At 38.9% G+C, this 25,776-nt stretch overlaps 1 protein-coding gene across 1 annotated transcript in view; it reads left to right on the top strand.

Annotated features, from left to right (window-relative positions):
- itgav (integrin, alpha V) overlaps positions 1 to 25,776 on the top strand; it is a 103,312-nt gene that overhangs the window by 53,719 nt on the left and 23,817 nt on the right. The window contains exons 13-21 of the mRNA XM_063052025.1: positions 3,984 to 4,175; positions 7,184 to 7,229; positions 11,044 to 11,148; positions 14,040 to 14,095; positions 17,040 to 17,194; positions 17,987 to 18,124; positions 18,940 to 19,007; positions 22,942 to 23,089; positions 24,441 to 24,533. Coding sequence (XP_062908095.1) covers positions 3,984 to 4,175; positions 7,184 to 7,229; positions 11,044 to 11,148; positions 14,040 to 14,095; positions 17,040 to 17,194; positions 17,987 to 18,124; positions 18,940 to 19,007; positions 22,942 to 23,089; positions 24,441 to 24,533 — 1,001 coding nt within the window. The remainder of the gene's footprint in view (positions 1 to 3,983; positions 4,176 to 7,183; positions 7,230 to 11,043; positions 11,149 to 14,039; positions 14,096 to 17,039; positions 17,195 to 17,986; positions 18,125 to 18,939; positions 19,008 to 22,941; positions 23,090 to 24,440; positions 24,534 to 25,776) is intronic.

Raw genomic sequence — 25,776 nt, 5'->3', positions numbered from 1 at the left:
TTGAGGAACATCTGACCTTTTATTACACCTTTGTATTCTCCATCCAGAAACGAAAAATCATTGCTGAAATTCAGTTTAACTGGGGGGGGGGGGGGCGGGGGAACAGGAATAAACCTGCTGCCTGTCATTTAACTGTTGATCCCTGAAAGCTCTGCTAAACTATGTTATGTCATAGCAAGTGGGAAATTGATTTGTATTTATTTTGTTGCATTAACTTTGCAATATGTAACACTTGAATTTTGATGCCCTTGACATTCTTGCCCAAGAGAAATTTATTAATGTTGAATTTAACAAGTTTATCATCATAGTGGCGCTAACTTATTGGAAAATATCCAGATTGTTACTATGGTAACTGCCTGCATCTGAGTCCTCAAGTGGAGTCCTCTAGTACTCTTCCTTTCCCTTTCGAGAGAAATAGATTTTTTCTATCAAAATGAACAAATTCTATTTTTATATTCAAGCATCCCTCAATCTTTCTCGTTAACGTAATACAAAACAAATTGTGCAGCCCAGTCATTGTTACGTAATATAAGCCCTACTGTCATTGTACATGCAAAGATGTCTGAAATTTACCCTGTAGCTTTTCCCTCATCATAAACATCACCCCTGGAGCAAGAATTGTACACTTATGTCCAGTGTGCTTCACTGTGAATACTTTGCCTTTTCCTTCAGTCCAGCCTGAAAAGTTTTACTGTAATAATGGTAGCTTGGCCTGGGTTGGAACTTATTTCTGCCTCCCTGCAAAGCTGTGCTGCAATGTTAATGCAACAGTCCTTCATTTGTAAAGAACTAAGGATATTATTAGTTTTTCAAAAGGATGTATCTATGACTGTACAGTGGCTGGATTCTTTGAGTTCATGGCCATATGTGGGGACTGTGTGGCATAGTGGGTTGTAATAGACTATGCTTGTAACTTGTGATCAGGAAAAAGTTCCATTCAGTTAAAAAATTTTGTGTCAATTGGCAGTGTTTCATTAGCTTGTTTGCCAAATGCAATAGAAATAACCACTCTGCACTTATTCCATGCCAGACTGTAATCTATTTTCTATTAACAAGATTGGACAATTGCGTCTTTTGCTCTTTTGACCAGATGTCTAAGATCCTGGTCCAGAATCTCTGAACCACAACTGAACGAAAATATGAGCTGCATATTTTCACATTGGAGTTAGACCCTGCTTTTTGCATTCTGAAGCAAAGCTGAGTGGGCGATGTCATGAATTAAAGAGCACACAAGAAGATATGGAAAGTCCCTATGATTATGGACTGTTAGAAGAGAGGTTTTTGGGGTGGCTGCAGTTGTTGTAAGGTGGACAACTGTAAGAAAATAGGACTGATTTCAATTACAACAGTTCCATAGCAAAACCAGTGATTTTTGTGTAGGGGCCTTGTATAACACAGAAACTTGACCCTGCTGACCAAGCACATTCATACTTTCATTTTGTTAGATAAAAATCTACCTTAGTTTTAAACAAGTCTGCAAAATAAAAAATCATTTGTTTTCTTTTTAACATAGACATGAAGACTATTATTGGATGGTTTCCTTCAACATGTGCATGGTCTCCAGCCCTCCCATGCTTGCCCTGTTTAACCTAAAATTTTTGGATTCTTATTTCATGGTATAATTTCTATTTAGCTGTAATTTTGCAGCAGAAGTAGAAAACATGCCTGTTTGTGTAAATCTGGATCATATTATTGGTTAATTGCTGAGCAGTATTTTCCAAAATCTGACATTTTTAAAGGAGAGTCATGGATAGTTGTGGTAGGGGTACGGTTATTTATTGACACAGCACGTAAGTTTTGTACACATATCTTGGAGACATATGAAAATGGGTTGGGTGGAGACCTTTAACCTGTCAAGTAATTATTGGCTGAACTTAAAAGTAATCCTGGTTGTCCTATTTCCTGTCCTCTATAACCTTGCCAATTTTACCTTTCTGATAATTACCCAACTTTCTAAATGCTACAGTTGAACCTGCCTCCTCCACTCCTATCCCTGGCAGTGCTTTTAAGATCCTTCTTGCTGCGTAAATTATTTTTGTCACTTATTTAAAATTTTTTGGTTCTTTTGCCAGTTGCCTTCATGCTATGTGGCTTAGTTTTTGACCTTTCTCCCAATGAAATTAGCTTCTGTCTACTCTGTCTATACTTATCATCATTCTGGGCCCCTCCTTTGGATTTCCTCACTGCCTTCTCTGATCTCAGGAAGACAACGTAAGCATACCCAGTCTAACCATATAACTACAATCTCTCATTCCTATAATCATCTTAGTAAATTGCTTTGCACTTTCTCTGATGCTTTTCCATGCAGCTTCAGGTTTTGTGTTTGGAACTGGTCCTTATTCTACTTGTGGGCAGCTTCCCTACTTTTATCCAGCCACTTCTTCATCAATCATCACTTGGATTCTCACTAAATTATGCTGTTTAATCACAGTGTTGATTAAGAATAACAAACCCACCCTCCCAAAAAAAAAGCTGCTAGCCAAATGTACTGTCTCAAGGAAGTTAAATTTGGTGATATTTTGAGTAAGCAGATATTTCTGGTTCTTGTTTTATGAACATTACACTCTATTTCTGTATCTGAGGGTCAAGAATGAATGTTAAACATTTTCTATCTTGATTGTTAATGGGCATTGCCACACTTTAATGGAAACTATTTCGTTGGCTGTGATGCTCCGTATAGCTGAATAATCCTCCATTGTTTTCAAGGATTCGTCATAACCAAATGAGCATGACAAGTGAGATGTTTGTACATGTTCCTTGATAAATGTTGCATTTTCAGAGGCGTGAAATAGTGGAAGAAGTAGGATGAGCCAGTTAGGTGGGGAGAAGGCTTAAAGGCTATTTTCTTAAAATAATCAATAAATGGGGAAAGTATAGTACCAATAAGTCTGAAGTAAAGACAATGCTGGAAAAAGCTCTGCAAGTCAGGTCGCATCTGCAGAGAGAATTGGAGTTGACCTTAAAGGTCAATGATCTTTCAGAACAGAAATTTGTTTTTTATTGTTAGCCCCAATGTACTTCTGACTGTTCGAATTAATAAATGCACTCTATTATGATCTGTAGTGAAGCGCTTTCCGCAATTTTATTTGAATAATAGAGGAGTGCAGGCACTTTTAAGCTTTATCTTAAACAGTCAAACAAATTATTTTTTCATTTCTGCTGTAATGCGAACAATATGGTGTGCAGTTGAATTGTATACTGCCCAGGGCAATCCATCTGGACTAAGCAAATGTTCTTGCATGTCAGTCACCTTTTTAATCTTATGACTGGTTTGGTTCTATTCCAATGAATATTTGGGTTGATTAGTATCTTGAAGTGTTCCATAACAGATGTTGCTTATCTCATCTTTGCCGGTTTGTGTCATTTTTATTTGTGGATGTTCTTTATGACATAGTTGGTTTTGCTTTTCACTTTTTTTTCTGTAGAGTTTCTAAGGCTGCAGGTCTTACTTAAAAAGGTCTCATTTAAAAAAACAAAATTAACACTGAAGTTCTACTTCATGATTTGGTCTCTTAAAACAACTTCTTTGTCTTCCGTCTCCTGAAGGCAGTGATTCTTGCAGAGGTATAATTACATTTGAGCCAGCCACACTTTGCTTCTATATCCTGACTCCTAGAGTGTGAATAACTGAAGGGGCCTTCGCAATTGAGTCCACCTTGATCTTTATTTTCTACACATATCCTAAGATACAAGCCTTTGATGTATTTTTCCTAAAAGTTTACTCACACCCTGCAATCAAAGGCTATCAAAAGTGAGATCAGCCTGTAATCTTTTAACTAAGTATTACTAAAGTAATTAACATTTTCTCTGAGTTAAATCAAATTGGCAAAATAGATCAGTGATAAGCAGAAATGATGTGTGGGAGAGCTAAAATTTTCACTGAGTGCAAACTGAAGGAGTGAATAATATTACATAATTTATTTTGAGGGACCAAATTTGTAATAGTGACACAAAAGATTAACTATGTTTGCTTTTACTTGTAGATATTGCGATTGGCATTCCTTATGGAGGAGAAAATCGTAAAGGCCTTGTTTATATTTATAATGGGAAGTCTTCTGGTTTAAATCCTCGTCCATCTCAGATGTTAGAAGGACAATGGGCATCTGACAGAATGCCTGCCAGTTTTGGTTATGCCATGCATGGTGCTGTTGATATTGACATAAATGGATATCCAGGTATGTCCAGCAGGTGAAAAAGTGATCTTAAATTTGTAGTAATCCAAGTTAATTTAGATTTTTTAATGTATAAAATATGTTTGGCTACTATAGCAGTTGTTCCAATGTACAGTAGATCTGTTTTAACAAAACCAATCTGTACTCGACCTTATTCCTGTAAACTGGTTGTGTACACCAAGTGGCCACTTGATTAGGTACTCCTGCTTGTTAATGCAAATATCTAATCAGCCAATCATGTAACAGCAACTCAAAGCATAAAAGCATGCAGACATGGTCAAGAGATTCAGTTGTGGTTTAGACCAAACATCAGAATGAGGAAGAGATCTAAGTGACTTTGACTGTGGAATGATTGGTGCCAGACGGAGTGGTTAGAATACCTTGGAAACTTCTGATCACCTAGGATTTCCATGCACAGGTCTCGAGATTTTTCAGAGTATGGTGTGGAAAAACAAAAAAAAAAACAAAAATCAAATGAGCAGCAGTTCTGTGGGCAAAAATGCCTTTTAATTAGAGAGATCAAATGAAAATGGCCAGACTTATTCAAGCTGACAGGAGGCGACATTAACTCAAATAACCAAATCAAATCAAATCAAATCAAGTTCAAGTTTAATTATCATTCAACCATACATGAATACAGCCGAACGAAACAGCGTTCCCAAGCAGCCAAAGTCCAAAATATATACAGAACATGAATCAAAATAGTGAACAAAAGAAAATAGCCATGATTTACACAAAACTATACGTGTGTGTGTATGTGTATATGCTGTTGTCTTCATGAATCAACTTTATTCTGAAACACATTTTGTATGTTACATTTTTATTTGACTAGAAAGTCAGCTTTCTGGATTGGATCCCATTGGACGTTTCACACTTTTTAATTGAATTATGCTGCTACTTTTACTTCTACTGCTTGTTATGCCATTGGCATTTCGGGCAGGAATGAAGGTCCTCCATCTCTGGCGATGTTTAGTGCTTCCCTTATCGCGTCAGTAGCTCGGTTTTCACAATTGTCAGTCGTTGAAGTCCCGGGTGGAGACTCAGGAATACCTTCACACTCAGATGTAGAAGAATTTTTCATTGCTGTTTCTGTAACAATTCTGTTTTACCAGTCAGGGTTGTTAGCCCTGAGCTGAGCCCCCGAACCTGGAGGATCGGTGGACCACTCTTAGTCTGGCTTCTGCCCTTTGACCTGTTTGGCATGGGTGACCCTACCAAGAGCCAAAGCATAAAGCCCTGATTCCAGCTAACATTGCTCTCTGGGTCATTGAGGCACACAAGCCTCCAATCCATGACAAGGTTGTGGTCCTCTTGGGGGAATTGTACTGCTTGGTACCCTCTAAAATATGTCATCAAGATTTTACACATGCTATGCTTAGTCAGGATCCCAATATACCTTGTGTGAATAATTTTTCAGAATGTGGTAACGCCTTATTCCAAAAGTGGACTTTCTTTCAAAAGTCAGTAAAATTACTCTTCCAATGATGATTTTCAGCAAAATTTTACATTTTCATGTGAAGATGTTGACATCTTCTGATATTGTTAAGGCTGTTATTAACATTGAAGAATTGATGGGTATGATCATAAGGACTGGAGGGGAGGATGGCTTCTGCTCCTCTGCACCACCAATGCACAGTTGTTTCAAGAAGAGCAATACTTTTCCCTTACTAAACCTGAGTATCTCAAAGGTTTCAAAGGTACATTTAATGTCAGGGAAATGTATACAATATACATCCTGAAATGGTTTTTCTTCACAACCATCCATGAAAACGGAGAAGTGCCCCCAATGAGTGAATGTCAGTTGACTGTTAGAACCCCAAAATCCCCCCGCGCTCCCCTCCCTCTTGTGTGTAAGTAGCAGCAAGCAATGATCTCCCGCACCCCCCAACACCAGCAAAAAAAAGAGCAATCAGCACCCACTACCAAGTACTCAAGCGCACTGTTGCTTTGCTGCAAAGACACAGACTTGCAGTACCCCAAAGACTACTCGTTCACCCAGTATTCGATGTACCACAGGCTCGCTCTCTCCCGAATAAGGGAGAAAGAGGTGTCTCCGTTTCACAGCGAGAGGGGAGACATAACAAACAACTCGCTGGTTTACGATGTTAAAACTCTGTTGCGTAGCTTTTTCCGAGCTCTGTGCCCAAAGAGCTCAGGTCTTTGGGCACACAGCCAAGGATCTTCCAACTCCCACGACACACCGATCTCCCGCCCTAACACCAACCTTCGATCCAACCATCTCCAGAGCCACGAAATCTCGGACCTCCGAAGGTGAGCGAAGCCCTCAGGCTGCGCCCTTGGCGTGTCAAATAATGGCCAGTCATGAAACCCCAAGAGCGGGTCCCATTCCCGCAAAGAACCATAGTCAGCATGTAACTCCAGGTCAGAATCTTCAAAAGAAACCTGAAAGGGAAAAATAGAGATATTAAAGATAGCAATAGAGCTGTTTCCGAAGAAGCAAGCAAAGGAGTCGCCGTTAGGCACCATTGACTCTCCTAAGCACTTGAGTCCAATGCCATGATGATGCTGAGCATGGGTAATTCAGCAAAGCTAAATTGACCAAAGCAGCCTTTCTAATCATTGTCTTCCCTGGATAAGCTCATTAAATCTCAGAAAACTCCTGCTCAGCAGTTTGAAGACACTCTGGCAATTAGTCTTTGATTTAGACTGCTGGAGTTGAAGTATGTTGAATGTGGGAGTAGGAATGCTGTTGCATTCCTGTTTAAGATTGCAATGGGATTTTTGTGTTTTCTTGTTATTGCTTGGAGTCAGTTGGGAAGATTGGCAAAGTCCTGTTTCATGTTGCTTGGGAATTGTACTTATGCATGTGAAATGGTTCCATCTGTAGACCAGGAAACATTTTTGTGGTTGTATATGAAATGAACCAGGACAACCACAAAGATGGTTTTAAAGGTTGGACTGAAGTGTTTAAAAAAAAAATTAAGAACCTGAAAATCATTGTGGTAAGAAATTGATTTTCATAATAAGCCTACTCTGAAATATTTTTCTAGATTTAATTGTGGGAGCTTTTGGTGTTGACAAAGTAGCGGTTTACAGGTAGGTAATTTTTTGTTTTGCGTTTTTATCTTTCTGCAGTTTTAATTGCAGTATTAATAATTATTTTAAAATAACTGGCTTTCTCTCTTAAATAGTGGCATTGTAATCAAATAACCCTCATGTATATTCTCTATTTTTTCCCCTTTATTAGCACTGACAACTTGTTACTTGCTTTCATGTGTTCTCATTTACTTGGAAGCTAGTGGATTCTGGTTAATTGGGGCATCGGTTAATTGGGGCAGCCACTTATTTATGACAACTCTTGAAGAACAAAAACTCATCGAATTGTATTGACTTTATTACTTACATCCTTCATGTACATGAGAAATAAAAATCTTTACGTTACGTCTCCGTCTAAATGTGCAGTTTATAGTATTATAAATTACTATAAAAAGGTATCAACAATCATTTTGAATGTTACCATGAAAATGAAGATTTGGAGGATGCAATTGTTGAAAGCATTGTATGAAGGCAGTCCATTACCTGTATTGGGCGGCTGCACTGATTTTGTTCCTTTACAGTCAATCAAAAGAACATGGCAGCATATACTGGATGAATTTCGCTGTCGCTAACTATGAGAAACTAATACACAGTTTCATAGGACTGTAGTATTCTAACTTCTGTATTTCATTTAAATCCATAAATTGTTACTCTATTAAATAGTAGTTCACCTTTTTTATACCTTTATAACTATTTTCATGAAACTTCAGCTGATTGGGGTAGCTGCATAATTGTGTCAAAATGCACTGGTCCTGATGTGTCTCAATTAACCTGAATCCACTGCACTTTGTTTCTTCTCCACTATAACTGCAGTTCATCCGGGGGGGGGGGGGGGAATTACCTATGGTGGCTAAAGTCTTGTCTTTGAAAAGCTGCCTTGTTTGTATTTTGCTCTTTTGTTTTAAGTTCAGATATGAATAAGGTGGATATTGAGGCTAGATCCTTCTGTCAAAGTGAATTGCAGATTGGCTGTGGAACTTTATATCATTTTTTTCTAAAATGTGCTTATTGTTCATTGTGTCTCGGAACTTTGGTGTTAACTGGGATGAACTTGAACTTTAACTTCAATACTCTGAATGACCCCTTTAGCATTTTAGTTTTCTAGTGTGTAATTTTATAACGTGTTTAAATCTCAGTTTCTTGCATGTATGTGTGTTCAACATTTTCAGTCCTTCATTTCTATCTTCTGTTGAATCACTTATGTAACTAACTTTTTACTGTCAGCCAATGCCTTGAAAGTCAATGTAGAATAATGTACATTGCTGAATTTTCATTCTAAAAATACTCTATCAATTATAATGAAAATCTGTTTTGCTCTACCACCATCAAAATGGTCTGAGAGTCCATGAAAGGTTTTCTATTTTTGAATTGCATTTCAGAATAGATTAAAAGTTATGCCAAACATTGTGGTTCATAAGTGCATCGGTCATGCTGTTGATTTGATGTATTAAGCTTAAGTCGGTGTGTACTCTTTATTGATTTCAATAACAGTGAAGTTGCTTTTTAATCTGTGTCCAAGTGCTGAGCAAAACAATTTTCCTTGAAGTGGAACACAGTGAGTAGAAAATGCTGGGGTTACTCAGCAGGCAATGTAGGAGATGTGAAAAAAGGTAACAGTGTTAATGCTTTAAGGTTGTGATCTATAATCAGAACTGGCAAAAGTGGGAAATGAAGTATTAAGTTGCATTGAAAATGGGGAGGGACGGAGAACAGAAGGAAAATTTGTCGATAAGGTGGGATAAAGTGAACATGTGGTGGTACAGGCTGACGACGAGAGATTAAGCTACAAGTAGCTGAGGTATGCCTTGGGGAGATGTCGGAGGGAAGAGAAGAGCAGACATGCTCTCTAGCTTTGGGTTTGGGGGAGAATCCGCAATTGGACACAATTGCTCTATTTTATGTTATTGATACTGTGGTGGATGCAGAATAAAATTACCTCCTGAAAGGGCAGGCTGATCTGGAATAGCTTTCATCTCTACCTTTGTTTTAATGGTATAAACTTGGAAATGAGTTAAAGTAATATTTTTATTTATTCATTTAGGCCAGTACAGCTGGGCTTTTTATTCCTGGTTGGATTTGTATGCCCATTTATGGTTAGTGTTAAGCATTTCCAAAATTTAAAAGAAAAACTAGAGCTAAAAATGTCTGAAAATTTTGAACTTTGAGGGTAGTTGGCTTCTGTAGGAGGTAGATATAATATTTTTATTCAGCTCGGTGTTCTGACCATTTAACTGTGATCAGCTGGTTCTACGGTATGAATTCAGTAATGTTTATTTAAAAAAAAGGATGCAAATAATTTTGGAATAAGCCTCCCAATGCTGACATCACACTTTATGGAACAGGAATTCTATTGAACGCATTCTAATCTAAAGTAACTTGCTTATTTTTCCCTGAAAATATTTTGTCCAAGTAAACTTTCAAGGAATTGCTTCTATCTAGGAAAGAGATGTGTTTAGATCACAATTACAAGCAAAACACTTAGTGGCCTCAAAGGAATTCTAAATAATATTTACAGTTGGGTTCCAGAAAGCCCAAGCTAAAGTAGTTTTTAGAGTAAAATTAAAATGATGTGCTCAGCTCTGGAATAATACTATTTGGGTCTAAATAGTACATTGGGTGTGTGTTAATTCAATTCAGCTGACATGTTGAATGTTTATCTCGTGGCATCCTTGTGAGTGTGGTGCTGAGTACAATACAGTACCTTCAGTGACATAAAGATCACTTTAATAGTACCAGGTAGAGTAAAAAGGCCATCACCAAACAATAAGCTGAATTCTGCAACATTTACCTTAATGCATTTCTGCTGCTGCACAGTTCACAACAATGAATTGCAGATCAGTTGCAGTTAGTAGATAGATTTCTGGTCAGATTTACTGCAGAATTTTACAGGTTAAAATTGAAGTTATGTTGATAGTGAAATGTTTTGTAATAAAGTATACATAGGGCTGGTTTTCCCATTATTTCAGTGGAATTTGATACTAGTAATGCTACTTGCTATAAATGGAGTGCAAGAAAGTTTTATCAGATTGTTTCTGGGTTGGGTGGATTGTCTGCAGACTGTGCCTGTGCTCCTTGGAACTTAGAAGAATAAGAGCAAAACAGATCTTACTGGGTTTGATTTCTAAGAATCTAGAGCTGCTGGCAAGCCCAGCACTTATTCCCAATCTTAATAGCCCTTCAATGCTGATGCCGCCTTCTGGTGAAGTTAGATGTGTAGATATGGAGGGATTCAGCACAGAAGCAGCCTTTCAGTTCACTTGAGCTTGCAATCAACCACCCATTTACATGAATCAACCACTTCATGTTCTACCACTCAACCACACAGAAGAGGCAGTTTACACTGACCAACTAACCTACCGATCCACATATCTTTGAGATATGGGAGAAAAGCAGGAAATTTGATCTTCATGCATCAAGATCAGATTCATGATATTGATTTATGAAGAAGGGACTTCTGGCATTTCCTGAGGAATTTCCAAGTGAGATTTGGCATTAAACAATCGCAAGCAAATATCCTCACTTCTGACTTCGTTGTGCAAGGAAAGTTGTTTGATGAAGCACCTGAAAGCTGGGCCAAGTCACTGCACTGAGGAACTCTTGCAGGGTGGTCACAGGGCACAGGTGATTAACCTGCAATGAGTACAATCATATTAGTTTTTAATTATGATGCAGTGCAATGTGATGTTACAACTTGAACTGGTCGAAAATCATGGATTTCTGATTCCTGTGATCTGGAGCAGAAAATGATATTTTAAGATTCCCTCCAACAAGAGGTTGTTAATGAAATACTTTCTGTTTTGTTTTTAACATTCAGAGCCAGACCAGTAATTCATGTGAATGCTTCATTAGAAGTCAGCCCATCGGTGTTAAATCCAGAAAACAAAAGCTGTACGCTTAGAGACAATGTGATGGTGTCCTGGTAAGTTCAGTTGTGTATACTGAGGGACTTTCAGGATCTGAGTCAACTGAACTTTTCTTTCTGGTTTACTTGTGCGTTGCTGGGTCATTTGATTTGTTCTTCATCTGATGAAATTACTTGTAACTTGTACTGTGTTCACTGAAGCTTGGTTTCTGAAAACACTGGAGGATAGCAAATTATTTAAATTATCAAAGGCAATTTGTTAAACACTTGCTGACTAATAAGTGGGATTCCTTCACTGTATGCCTACTACCAAGCCAGCAGGTACCTTATGTCCAGAGACGAGCAGAGACCCTGGTGCATACTTCCCTGCACATTATCATGTTGCATTGTCAACAGAGAAAGCAGTTGTCCAGATGGGATAATTCCTAAAGTAATTTTGACAAACATAACACGCATTTCCAGCATTACCCTCACCCCCCCGACACTCCAGAACTCCCCTCAGGTTTATTTGCCACATGTACATCAAAACAGAGAGTGAAATGCATCACGTGTCAAATTAAATCAGAGAGGATTGTGCTGGGCAACTGTAAATGTCGCCACGCTTCTGGCGCCAACACAGCATGCTCACCACTCACTAACCCTAACCGTACACCTTTTGGAATGCGGGATGAAGCTGGAGCAGCCGGGAAAACCCTCAGAATCATGGGGAGAAAATAAAGGTCCTTACAGATAGAAGGGGGAATTGAACCCCGATCGTACAGCTGCCACTGTAATAGTGCAATGCTAGCCGCGATGCTACTCTGCATAATGCAGCTCTGAGGAGGATAAAGGCTCCTCTTCATATCTGCATTAAGATCTGTTAGGTGTGGACAATTTTTCAGTCCTTTAGTTGATTTCTCAGTATATCCCACATTGCATATACTTGTGTTTCACTTTTTTTTCAGGGCCCCTTGAAAGCATTTTGGTGGGTGTACTGTCAGTTTTACTTTTCATTTAGGACTCTGTCATGCTTGTCATATAGTTTTCTTTAAAAAGAGAGTGCACATTTTTCAGTGAGTTGCATAGCTGAAGTAATCTGAAGTCATTTGTCTCTGAGCAAGCAGTCTTCATGATGCTTTCACTGTGTATCTCTTTTATCAGCCTACATCTTGTATTCTGCCTCTTGGAGCTGTACATCAGTTGCTCCCTTGATTCTTTGGGTTCACCACCTTCAGATTTGAATCTGTTATCTGGCTTCACTATAATCTTGTACACAAACAATACACGTTTTTTTTTTAATTTTTATCAGCACCACCTTAAGTTTGATGATTTGCATCAGGAAGAAATTACTTGTTGCTCCTGAGTCAAGTTGAGATATTACAGACTGCCCTTTCTCCCCTATTCCACAAATAATCTCATCTCTGATGATTGAGTCATTCAAACCTGCAAAATAGCTGCAACTGGTAGCAATTTCACTGCATTAGCAAAGTATTAAAATTTTCCATGCTGTGCTCCTGCTGTGAGTCCAGAACTGGTGATGGTACATTGTTTCATTTCCAGGTGGGTTGCAAGTGTTCAGGTGATCTCTCGGGGGTCTTGGATGAGAGTTTTATTCCACCTCCCATATAACCAGTGAAGTGCGAAATCATTCTAGCTTTCACATTCTGCTTTCTTGACAGCTCAACAAACAGTCTAAATCTGTTCCTTCACCGTTTTTCGATTCTTTGGATGACGTGCTTCCCTTTTGTGTGACTTTTTGTTCCCTGTTGTATGGCCTCAGTTGAATCTCAGTTTCACTGCCTGCACGTATATTATCTCAGTTGGGAGGATTTCACCCAGCCTTTGAAATTTCAGTTCAGACACAGTGCACAAATTTCATATTTTCTTCAACCAGTTCTTCTGATGCCTCTGTCAACATCCTTTAATGGGAGTATAGTAGCTTAATACGTCATAATGTTCTAATAAACTATGGAGAGGAACAACACATCTCTACTGTGTTCTACTAAACAGACAGGTTCTTCCCAAAGGCAAACATTTTCTCAGCAATATTGCTACAAGAGCCACACAGAGCACTTGATCATGTGTTGCAGCTCTTAAGTGCCCCAAACCAATTTTAAATAAGCCACTTGTGTTACAGTTTGCATGGATGACACACTATAAACTTTGTTTGCTGTAAAGCCAAAGAACTAAGTACAGTAGTTGAAATAATTCCAAATTTGGAATAAAATTACTCCTCTTAACCAGAGCAGTTCATTGCACTTGGTATTCAGTGACTACATGCAAACCGTGGTATTGCTTGTCTAACACAAGTTGCTTGAAGTAAAGAACATTGAAAGGCTCATGTATTTCCTTGGGTGCCTTATTCATATATATTTGCTATACATTGAAAGATGGGCATGAGAACATTCTATCTTTCACCTCAGAGTTAATTAAGCTGATTAGGTTTTTTTCATTCCTCAAACTTTTTGATTTTCATTTTTGTTACTATATTCTCCATTCAGATTTCCTTCTAGAGATTTTGATGGATGGGGAAATCTTGCAGTTGATGGTTTTCAAATGTCCATATTGTTACCCTGGATGCTTGAAATGGAAAATGTTCTAGTTTTCAGCACTTGTACCTTCACTTTTTTAAAAAAAACAATAGTTTTCAACATTTTTATAAAAATTATATGTACAAGGGTTTATATAACAATGTATACAGCTTTTAATTGAGTAATAAATGACTGTCAAATTTTGCTTAATATTTAAAAACAGATGACCGCATATAACATCAGAACAGATGGACTTAGATTTCAGTGTTTTAAATGAAGCAAAAAAGAAAGTAGAGGCTTAGGGAATTAATTTCAGAACGTGTTGAATTTTCACATCAAGCTCTTTGTATTTAATCCATACTTGAAATTAAATTAAAATTGAAGTTAAGTTTTCATTTTGGGTTTGTAAAATTTGCTGATAACCTTGTATTTTATTAGCTTCACAGTTACATTTTGCTTAAGTGCCTTTGGAAAAAATGCCACAGAGTACTTGGGTGAGTTCTGTCTTGTCAGTGTTTTCAATTTCTATAAAACTATAGTTATTGATTCTGCCATTTGAGTTCTGATTTTAAAGTGAAAAGGTTGTGTGCTCTGAGTTAGTGAGGTGGTTGGCTCAATTATCTTCAATGCTGATCTAAGTTAGCGACTAATGAGATGTGATAGGACACAAGTGAAATGCCATGGTATGATCTATTATATGTAAATTGAAAATGAAGTGTAATTCACAAACAACTTGGTACAGTTAGCAAGAAAGTATTGGCCTAGAATTTACAATTATCATCACAGCAAAACTGTTTACAGACTCCACCATTTCTCTGTAAAGCTTTTAACACCTTCTGGTGTCTGCAATGTACAGATAAAAGCAGAAATTACTTTAAGGGACTGCTAGCTTGTACTTGTAGCCTTTCATTTAAAAAAAGCAGAAGATTGGTCGCCTTCCAGACTTCTGAGATCTCGCCTGTGGCTAAGGAAGATTTTAAAAAAATTTCTGCCAGCTGTCCAGCAAGTTCTTCCCTCAGTTCTCAAAACATTCCAGGATATACTTGGTCAGGACTTGAGGATTTACCCAACTTGATACATCTAATGTCTGACACACGTCATTACTGACAAAATCGCTTTTGTTAAATCAATATGTTTCAGGACATCTCTGTTCTCTTCCCTGAATTCCCTAGCTTCATGATAAATACAGGCTAAAAGTATGTGTTTAATCTCGATGAAGGAAGAGATCTGAATATTTTTGTTAACGCAAAGAACAGGAATTCTGCAGATGCTGGAAATTCAAGCAACATACATCAAAGTTGCTGGTGAACGCAGCAGGCCAATATCTGCTTGGCCTGCTGCGTTCACCAGCAACTTTGATGTATGTTATCTGAATATTTTTGTTTGTTTTAACACTGATTTGTTGATGTGCAAAATTTCTTTTTAATGTTCTGAAACATACTGAACAGATGACCATGAAACTTTATAATCCATTGATATTTGCCAAAATTATTGTAGCCAGTGAGCATTAATTTTGCTATTTGGTTGGTACTTTGGTGTTCTAGTGTTAAATCTTGCACGAAAGGATTTAAAGCTTTTATGAGACCAGTCTTTCTTGTGACTGTTAGAAGCACGTCTTGGTACATCTGTAACATTATTCCTAGAACAAAGAACAGTACAGCACAGTATAGCGCTTTGGCCTACGATGTTGTGCTGACCTATATTAACCTACTTCAGGATCAGCCAAACTCTTCCCAGCTTCCCTTGCAAAGGAGTTCTCTTGTTTTTGTGCCCTGGATATTTGTCATTGCGTGTTATGGTGCCATCTAATGCTAGAAAGGTACTACTGCAGTTATTTTTATCCATAGCCCTAGGTGAATGCAATGGAGCCCTACTATTTTCCAGGAGGACTAAATGAGCACAGTAATCAGTTTTCAATGGCCATTCAAAGCTGTTTTATTTTAACTGCACATGACCAGATACAGCCAAATGCCATTGTTCTACTGGTCCACTCCATTCTGGTATTTCTTACTATCATGTGAATGACCCAGGCAGTTTAGCATAGTGGTTAGCACAGTTCTTTATGGTACCAGCAACCCGGCTTCAATTCTGTCTGTAAGGGGTTTGTATGTTCTCCCTGTGACCATGTGGGTTTTCTCCGGGTGCTCCGGTTTCCTTCCACAGTCCACAACTGTACCAGTTGATAGGTTAATTGGTCATTGTAAACTGCCCCATGATTAGCCTCAGGTTGAATCAGGGGATTGCTGGGCGGCGTGGCGTGAAGGACCAGATGGATATATTCGGCACTGTATACAAATAAATAAACAATTTTTAAAAAAATGCTTAAATGTATCTCTTGATGAGAAACAGTTTTTACTTTAATTGTCCAATTAGACGGAGCCTGTGAGGTAGTTGTTAACAGGCCATGTGCTGCATATTACTGTTTCAGATGACCAGCACAACTTCCTGGATGAACTATTCCAAACAAAATTCCACACCTCAATCAATCAGAATTGGTAAATTAACACCACAAGTACTAAAGTGCATGCAACTGGAAACTTGACTGGGAAAAGAAAACCTCAGAGTAGCCAGAGCAATGAGTGTGGGCAGGACTGAAGCAAACATCACGGGGCTGCCGGAGCCAAGTCAGTGGGTGGGCTGGATGGACCATCTGTGGCGCAGATGTAATCTGCGTGCTGTCGCTGTGCATCGTGTATGTAATGTTACTGCCGTGCCAAGCTGCAGCCAGTAGCTGTCTCACCACTGCCCCGTTCCCCTCTAAGGTAGATAGAGACCTGAAGAACTTGCATGCAAGTTCCAATATTGTCCTGTGCTTTTAGAAGTTGAACAATTTGTTTTGCATCTGTGAGCTCAAACAGCAAGTGTTGGCTGCTTAATTAGCAGTGGACTTGCATGCAGAGTTCAATTGATGTGCCGAAGAGCAGTGGTCACCTTGCCTCTTTGATCAGAGACATTGAAGTGCCTTTCTGCTCCTCTACATTCACTTCAGCTTGTGTCCTGCTAATGAAACAGTTTGGAATTTAATCTTTGACCTTTTCTCTTGTGTATAATCTTTTGCTTTCTTTGTGAGAAGAATAGTCTGTAAAGGATCTCAAAATACTGCATCAGACAAAATTGAGTTTAATTTTTTACATAATGCCCTCTCTTAGTTTTTAAAGTATCTCCTTTGTAACTTCATTTCCTTCCTGTCTAGGACCATCTCTTTCCTCTGCATTCTAACGTGCTCTAAGACATCTGCTTGTATTGGTAAAGACTGTAGATGTGATGGTGTTTCTGCAGGAAGTCACTGGAGAAACTTCACTTTTATTAATGAACACCACTTATTTACACCATTGAGACAATAGTCACGTTGCAAAGGCATGTTTCATTGCCAGTGTTCAAAGAATTTTTTTCTGTTAATTTGCTGATTATTATTTTCCTTCCTTGGAATATTTTCAGATTTTAATGTGGAATTACAGTTGGATAAACTAAAGCAGAAGGGTGCTATTAAGAGAGCTATGTTTCTTCATAGTTCGCTTTCTTCTTATGAGAAGAAAATGAAAGCGGAAAATAGTCGAAGAAAAGTTTGTGAAGAATTACAAGCCTATCTGAGAGTACGTAGCTAATATTTGGATTTTTTTCCTCTTGAAAGCAGCTTTTTAAAAACGTATAATTGGTTTATGGTGCAAAGCATTTGCTCTCCATTTCTTAGTCCCCTCAAGGTATGTATATACTACACTATCTTCGGCTAAGATGGTCGACAGATTGTCGTCACCCTCGCCATGCTAATGCTGTTCTGAGGCAGGTGGCATAAGAACCATCTGTTGTTTCTTCACGTATTACCACTTTCAATATGTGTAGCATACATTTGTTATTCTTTAGCTGAACTGTTTTTATTTAGTTGAAAATGGAAACACGTACAAACACCAATGTTCTTTAAAAAAATTAACAAGTTCTGATGTAGACCATTTGGATAGGTGTTATATTTGTTGTAATGGGTTTGAGCATGTATTCATTTCAGTTAGTGCATCTTAACATGGCCACAGGTGCTTTAATCTTTGTTGCATAAATCTTTGTGGTATTGCTTTTATTGTTGAGTTGGGGTTTTACTTCTGGTATCAAGTTAACAAACCAACATTAATGTTACTACTGGTGTTGCCTGCTATTGTATTAACAGTTTGTCTTGCTGATGATCGATCACCTGAATGGATTTGTGCAGTAAAACGTTTTAGTTCCTTTTATGGCGATGGTCATAAATTATAATCCCTAGTCTCTGAAATCTGGAAATGAGTTAGTTTACTGTGGATTATGCAATGTATCATGCCTTTTTCTCATTAATCAGCTTGTAGGAGTTTTAAGAATGAAGCACACAAAGCATACAAAATGGTGTTTATCTTACTTTACAGGATGAGACGGAGTTCAGAGACAAATTAAATAAAATTGTTATCCATATGAAATACAGCCTAGATTTAACTACTGCAACAAAGATAAATGGGCTGCAACCAATCCTCAATCAATTTACTCCAGATAATATTTCCAAACAGGTTAGTAATCTTCACTTTTCTCATATTTTGAACTGAGGTGCACTTGGCTAATGGTTTGTACCTCAGATATTTTTACGTGGTTTTAAAATGCTAGTACTGCTCACATATACTTCTATCCCTTCAATTTATTTCTCTCTGTCCCTTTTCTCCAAGCCCTCCAAATACTTAGGCCATGGACCATTCCCTGGCCACTAAAGCAGGTAAGGAACCTGTTCCACCCATCCTTCATTGCAAGCAGCCTCATTTTGGGAGATGGGGGAAGAGCAGCCCTATTGGCTGCCTTAACATTTTTTCTTCCTAGTTGGGAGTGGAAGTGTGCAACTCATTATTTATGCTTCATTGCCACCCCCAATCAATCATTTGAATCGGAAACTGCGATCGGGAGCTACTTGTCGTCTGAGATGAATGCCTTTTCATTTTACTGGTTTGCGCCCATTTCAGCAGATTTCTTGTGCAAGGTATTTAATGGTCCCTAGAACTGATGGTTCAGCCTGTGCCTAAACAGGTTTTCGGTATGATTTTTGAGTGCTGAATTCAAAACCGATTGTACTAGAGCTTGAACACAGTTTTTCTGACATTTCATCCTGGCGTTCTGCCTGTCAAAGTTACAGCTACAGTGCAGAGTCTCTGCTTTATGAAGTGCTACATAAGTGTTTTCGCAAACTCTTCTTCTGGGTTTAGCAGAGAAGTTGACTTTTCATTTCTAATAATACTTGCTCTAGAATTAAGTTGTATTCTGGGGGCTGAATGGACCTGCTTCATATATTTATCATCGTTTTGATCTGTGATTTAGTTTTACCCCTCTTCTCCTGCAGGCGCACATTTTACTGGATTGTGGAGAAGACGACATCTGCAAGCCTGATCTTAAGCTGTCTGTACAAGGGTATGTTCAAATAGACTGTCCAGCAGTTGCCTTGATTTCCTGATTGCTATTTATAAAACTGATAGATTCAATTTAACAAAAATCCAGAGTCCTGATGAAGGGTCTCGGCCTGAATCATCAGCTGTTTATTCACTTCCACAGATGTTGCCTGACCTTCTGAGTTCTTCCAGGATTTTGTGTGATTTGCCTTGGATTTCCAGCATCTGCAGATTTTCTTGTGTTTATTATAAATGGCTTGCACAATGGCATCATATGGATTTTGGAAATCTGAAATAAGACAGAAGTTGTGGAAATACTTAGCAGGTTAGGCACTGTATGTGGAGAAAAAACAGTCAACTTTCCAGGTCACACGATTTTTCTTCCCCAAATTACATCAGCAGCATACTAGACTGATCTTTTGTGAAATGTCAATAGTTCAGTGTCAATCTGCCCATGTCGGTTCCTGACGATGTCAGCAAGTTTGGGTCTCCCTTGCAAATGTGGTGTCCAGACTGTGACAATGACTTCAGGTGTCAACATCCAACACCCAAATGCAGGCTTGGTGGGAAGCAGAGAAAATCAGAATTCTTGTTGAACCTGACACAGCAAAAGCAAGCCCTTTCATTTGAATGGAGCAGACAAGTTCTTGAAAGCATTTGTCAGGGATGGACACCCTCAGGTTGGAGGAACAACACCTTGTATTCCGTCTGGGTAGCCTCCAACCTGATGGCATGAACATTGATTTCTCTAACTTCCATTAATGCCCCACCTTCCCTTGGTACCCCATCCCTTATTTATTCATTTATTATTATTATTTTTTTTCTCTCTCTCCTTTTTCTCCCACTGTCCCTCACTATACTCCTTGCCCATCCTCTGAACTTCCTCCCCCCCCCCTTTCTTTCTCCCTAGGCCTCCCGTCCCATGATCCTCTCATATTCCTTTTGCCGAATCAACTTTCCAGGTCCCTCCACCTCCTGTCTTCTCCTATCATTTCGGATGTCCCCCTCCCCCTCCCACTTTCAAATCTCTTACTATCTCTTCTTTCAGTTAGTCCTGACGAAGAGTCTCGGCCCGAAACGTTGACTGTACCTCTTCCTATAGATGCTGCCTGGCCTGCTGCAGTCACTAGCAATTTTTATGTGTGTTGCTGTCAAGGATGGAATCATTTTTTTTCCCTGCTCGTAATAATTCTTTGTGACTTTTAATATTTTTTTTTCTTCCAAGTTGTAATTGCTTCATTGTTTTTAAAATTGGTGTTGGAATGCATCCATGACATTTAGATGGGTAAATACTTTATTGATCCCAAAGGAAATTGTAGTGTCACAGTAGCATTGCAAGTGCAAAGATCTAAATATTAGAAAAGAAGTAGAAAGAATAAAAAATAAGTAGCCACAAGCAGTCTAATAGGAGGGGGTCATCACTTCTCTAGCAGTAGGTTGACTCATTATAGAGCCTAATGGTGAGGGTAAGAATGATCTCATATAGTGCTCTTTGCAGTAGCATAGTTGTCCTAATCTATTAGTAAAAGTGCTCCTCTGTTCAGCCAAGGTGGCATCCAAAGGGTCAGAAACATTGTCCAGAATTTTCCATAGGGTCCTTTTGTTCTACAGTATCATCCAGTGTGTCCATTTTGGCTCCAATAAGAGAGCCAGCCTTTCTAATCAGTTTATTGAGCCTGTTAGCATCATTTGTGTTGATGCCATTGCCCCAGCACACTCCGCATGGAAGATTGTACTGGTGACAACAGACTGGTTGAGCATGTGAAGGAAAGGCTTGCATACTCCGAAGGACCTCAATCTCCTCAGGAAGCAGAGGCGACTCTGGGCTTTCATGTACACAGCCTCTGTGTTGGTGCTCCACTCAAGTCTGTCATCCAGCTGCATCCTCAAGTACTTGTAGGTCCTCACCACATCCATGTCCTCACCATCAATAATAACAGGGAACAGTGCAGGCTTAGTCTTCCTAAAGTCCATCACCATCTCCTTTGTCTCACTGATGTTGAGCTGCAGATGATTCAGCTTGCACCATTTGACAAAGTCCTCCACCAGCGTCTTGTGTTCATCCTCCCGTCCTCCCTTTATACACCCAGCTATTGCTGAATCATCAAAGAATTTCTGCAGATGACATGACTGTGTTGTATCTAAAGTCTGAGGTATACAGGGTAAATAGGAAGGGAGCCAATACAGTCCCCTGTGGGGCTCCAGTGTGGCTTATCGCCATGTCTGACACACAACTCTGAAGCCACACATGCTGCGATCAGCCAGTTAGTTGTCTATTATCCAGGGTACAATAGAAGTGCCAATTTGTATTGAATGGAGCTTTCCCCCAGCAATGAGTGGCGTATGGTATAAAGGCACTTGAGAAATCAAAAAACATGATCCTCATAGAGCTGCCCTGCTTATCCTGATAGGAGTAGGCTCTGTTCAGTTGCTAGATGACAGCATCATCGACTCCAATGTGCTCCTGATAGCCAAACCGCAGGGGATTGAGGGCTGTTCTGACCTTGGCTGGAGGTGAGCTCTCTAGGATCTTCATGATGTGTGAAGTCAGGGCCACTGGACGGGGGTCATTCAAGACTTGCAGTTGGCCCATCTGGGTACTGGGACCACACATGATTTGCACACAGTCGGGACCCTTTCCAGGCTGAGAAACAGATTGAAAATGTGTTAAAGAACTTCACACAACTGCTCAACACACTCCTTTAGGACCTTGGGGTTCCACACCATCCAATGTTTTGCTCTGTGTGAGTTTCCCCAGAGCCCTTCTCACCTGTTCAGTAGTGGAGGTGAAGACTGTGATGATAGCAGTTGGTATGTGGAGGTGTAGGGCAAGGAAGGGATGTAGACAGTGGTAGCCTATGTTGTTCATCCACATGTTGAATTGGAGGAGGAGGGAGTGGAGGCATTGGAGCTGAGGGAGTATTGGGTGCCTCTACATCTGGATCGATGTTCTTGGGGGGGGAATGACTAGGAGGACAGTTGTCAAACCTATTGAAGAATTGGTTTAACTCATTAGCCCATTCATGGCTATTCCGAGGCTCTGTAGCTGGGCTGATTGAAGCCAGTGATGTTCTTCGTGCCTCCCCACACCACCCGAGTACTACCCTGCCCAAGCTTGTTCCCCAGCTCTCTCCTGTATTCCTCTTCAGCCACTTTGTTCTTCTCCTTTAGCTCCCTCTGCGCATTCCTCTCTGTCTCCTGATCGAAAGGCTCTCTTTTTGTGGTTGAGAAGAGCCTTTAGATCACTGGTGACCCATGGTTTGCTGTTAGGGAAGCAGCGAACAGTTCTTGATGGTATTAGTGCCCACACAGAAGCTGATGTAGCCAGTGATGCGATCAGTAAGTCCGTTAATGTCTTCCTCATATGGTTCACAAAGCACATTCCATTCAGTAACCTCAAAGCAGCCCTTTGTATGTTAAAGTCTTAGCATCTTTGATAGCCAACAAAATGACAGCAGTGATTTTGCCAACCACCAAGGTGTTTTCAGATGATTTCTGTGATGTCATGCATCAATCAGAACTTAAGCCATGTTTGACTCTATGCAATATTGTCTGTGTAAGGCCTTGCACTATATGAAAATCACATTGTTAGATTGACTAAAGACAGGTTTGAATATTTTGTGTGTCTGGTAGGCAGCTGTGGTCAGCAAATTCTAAGCCAAGTATTCTGATTGACACCCTTTTTATCTTGCACTATCATCCCTTGTGCAATTCAATTGTTCTTGCCTTGCATACCATGACAGAACCTTTCCTTATCTCTATCCCTTATCCCTTTAATCTTAAAAGGTGTTTATCTCCAGCTTTTCCAATGTTAAATAGTAACTTCTGAAATGTTAAGTCTCCACAGATACAGGCCGACCTGCTGAGTATTTCTGACAGTTTTAACTTGCTATGAATGTGATTTACTTGAAGCTGTCAATTTAAAATTACTTAGTCATGACCCATTTCATCTTCAGGGATCAAAAGCAGCTGTATATTGGGGATGATAATCCCTTAACTCTGACTGTAAATGCACAAAATGAAGGTGAAGGAGCCTATGAAGCTGAGCTACACATTGAACTACCACCTCAGGCGGACTATGTTGGGGTTGTTCGCAACAATAAGGTAGACATTATGAACTTTGTACGTTAAAGTTGTACGCTTTGTTAACTAACAGTCCATTGTGCTGTTCTACCTAAATAAATATAATAAAGTTTTAAGCTTGTTATTCCATGTATTTCGATAAAATGTAAAAGAGTGATTACGCCTCACAACATTGGGAACAGTCAACAATGTTTTTAAAAATATGAAGGTGATGCTGATGGTTTTTAACATGTTACATTTTTAGGTCTCTAAGTAGAGTGATGCACAGGAGCAATAGTTTAGCTATGCAGATTTTTGGAACAGCATTTTATTTTTTAAAAATCGTAACACTAAAGTGGATATGTTGCTTAAAACTCAGTATATAGTGGAAACACAGTTAACATTTCATGCTGATAGTCTGTCATCAGAGCTGGAAAATGTTGGAAACAAATTTAATGATACAAAGAACTATTAATTTCAAGGTAATCATTTATCATTTAGGATATCTGAAATTGAATTAAGGAATAGTTAAGGAAAATGAAGAGAATGATTAAAATGCCATTTTAGCATTACACTTGGAGTTACTAGTCTTATGTTCAAAGGAATGTCACGGATTAAAAATACAAACAAAATATAACACACTTTCAGTATGTTACTCAAGTTCCATTTGATTCATCTTTTTTAAAACCATAAAATTGAAATTTAGCAGCATAAATGCAACTTGAGCTGTTTCAGTCGTATCCACTAACCAAATGGAATCAACCCTAGAAGGTGATTTTGGAAGCGTGACCATGAAGTTTAAAAATAAGAGAATGGTATCAAATGCTAAATCAGAATAAATAAACTACTTGGCTACATCCTCGTCATTAAGTATAGTCTAAAAGTAATTGCAAGCCTAGTGGATCTGCAATTTAAACAACAAAAAAAAAGGAATGTCACTGGAAATCTGGAAAAAAAAAATGATTCCATGTATTGAATGTAAAATAAGAATTACATTTGACCACCATTTAATGATTAATTAATAGCTCTCTTGGGTTGGTAAAGTTTGCCTTTAATTGGAAGGTGAACCACCAGTTTAAATACAGCTTCACAGATGCAGAAAGTTTGCATGTGTCAGATGGATGTGCAAAGAAAACAGATTATCTTCACTATTATTTCCATCTGAAAGAATTAAAAGAACACATCTCTGGGAAATATTTTCTTTCACATTAAATTGAGTTTGTGGACTATGCTGATGTCCATGTGGGAACAACTTGTCTGATAAATTACTATATATAATTATGATTGATGTAGCAGAAACTTGTCTCCTTCTTTGTGTGCTATTCATACTGGTGGTTATACAGCTTGTGCTACATGTTCCTGGTACACGTGCTTTATCTGCTTTGTTTTTCAGAGTCTTGCCAGACTGTCCTGTGCTTACAAGATAGAAAATGAAACCCGGATGGTAGTTTGTGATCTTGGAAACCCTATGAAAGCAGGAACAAATGTAAGGAGACTAATCTTGGTGTTTGAAGAAATTATTACTTGGAAATATACAGAAAGAAGCCTTTCAGGCCATCAAGTCCGTGCCTGTCATCAGCCACCCATTTTGCACTGATCTTGCATTAATCCCATTTTTTAAAAATACTTTATTTTAAAAATTTTCAAAAAATGAAATCAACAAGAACATATAAGCTCAGACATGTATAAAAATAAAATAAGAAAAAAAAAGGAACATAACATTAGAGGGATGCCTATTGTACAAAGTGCTCAAAAGTGCTAAACATTAAGTCTCAATAGAGGGCCGTGAGAAATCAGCTGGGGGGAAATTACTCATCTGCCCCTGGCCTCGTCTAGGTAGGCAAGAAATGGATCCCAAATAGCCAAATATTTTATAATTGAATTGGTTCTCAAGAACCTAAGTCTCTCCATCTGTATGACTGAGGTCATGTTAGCCATCCATCTCCGAAAAGAAGGGGGAGAAGGTGATTTCCATTCCCTCAAGATAAGTCTTTTGGCGACAGTCATCCCCAGCATCAGAGACTGTTGAATGGCTCTAGGGAAGCATAGAGTGGATTGTGAACAGACAAAGATGGCGAGACCAGCTTCCAAGGGGAGGGATCTTTTATAAGCCTTTGAGTAGCAGTCAAATATTGTGGACCAAAATCCAGTCGGTGATGGGCAAAACGAAAAGGTGTGTGACAACATGCCCTCCATCCCCTGATGTCTATCACACATTGGCGAGACTGAAGGGTAAATCCTGTGCAACCTGAGTTTAGAGTAGTGGAGACGGTGGACAAATTTAAACTGGATCATTTGGTGTCTGCTGTTAACAGAGCAAGCCTTATCATAGACAAACTCTTGTCCCAGGCAGCTTCAGATAGTTCAATGCCCAATTCCTCTCTCCAGGCCTCCCTGATCTTCACAGTAGAGACTATAGTACAACCATCGAACAAATGTACAAACTTAGAAATGAGATGCTTGGAGTCAGGAGGGTTCTTTAAGATATCAAAAAATATATGCTTTCCTGGAAGGATTTCAAAATTATAAATCTTAGATTGAATGTAGTGTCTAATTTGTAAGTAATGAAAAAAGTGCGAATGAGGCAGCTCAAATTTCTCTTTCAGGAGACTAAATGTTGCAAGCCGTCCCTCTATGTACATGTCTTCTATAGAAACTAGACCCTTCTCCCTCCAACCATGGTAGGTTTTATCTGACCATGAGGGTAGAAAGGAGTGACTGAAACAGAT

This window comes from Mobula hypostoma, chromosome 6 (assembly GCF_963921235.1).
Source record: "Mobula hypostoma chromosome 6, sMobHyp1.1, whole genome shotgun sequence".
Classification (NCBI taxonomy): Eukaryota; Metazoa; Chordata; class Chondrichthyes; order Myliobatiformes; family Myliobatidae; genus Mobula; species Mobula hypostoma.
Note: the sequence above shows the minus strand (reverse complement) of the source record. Positions and strands in the feature narration are given on the sequence as shown.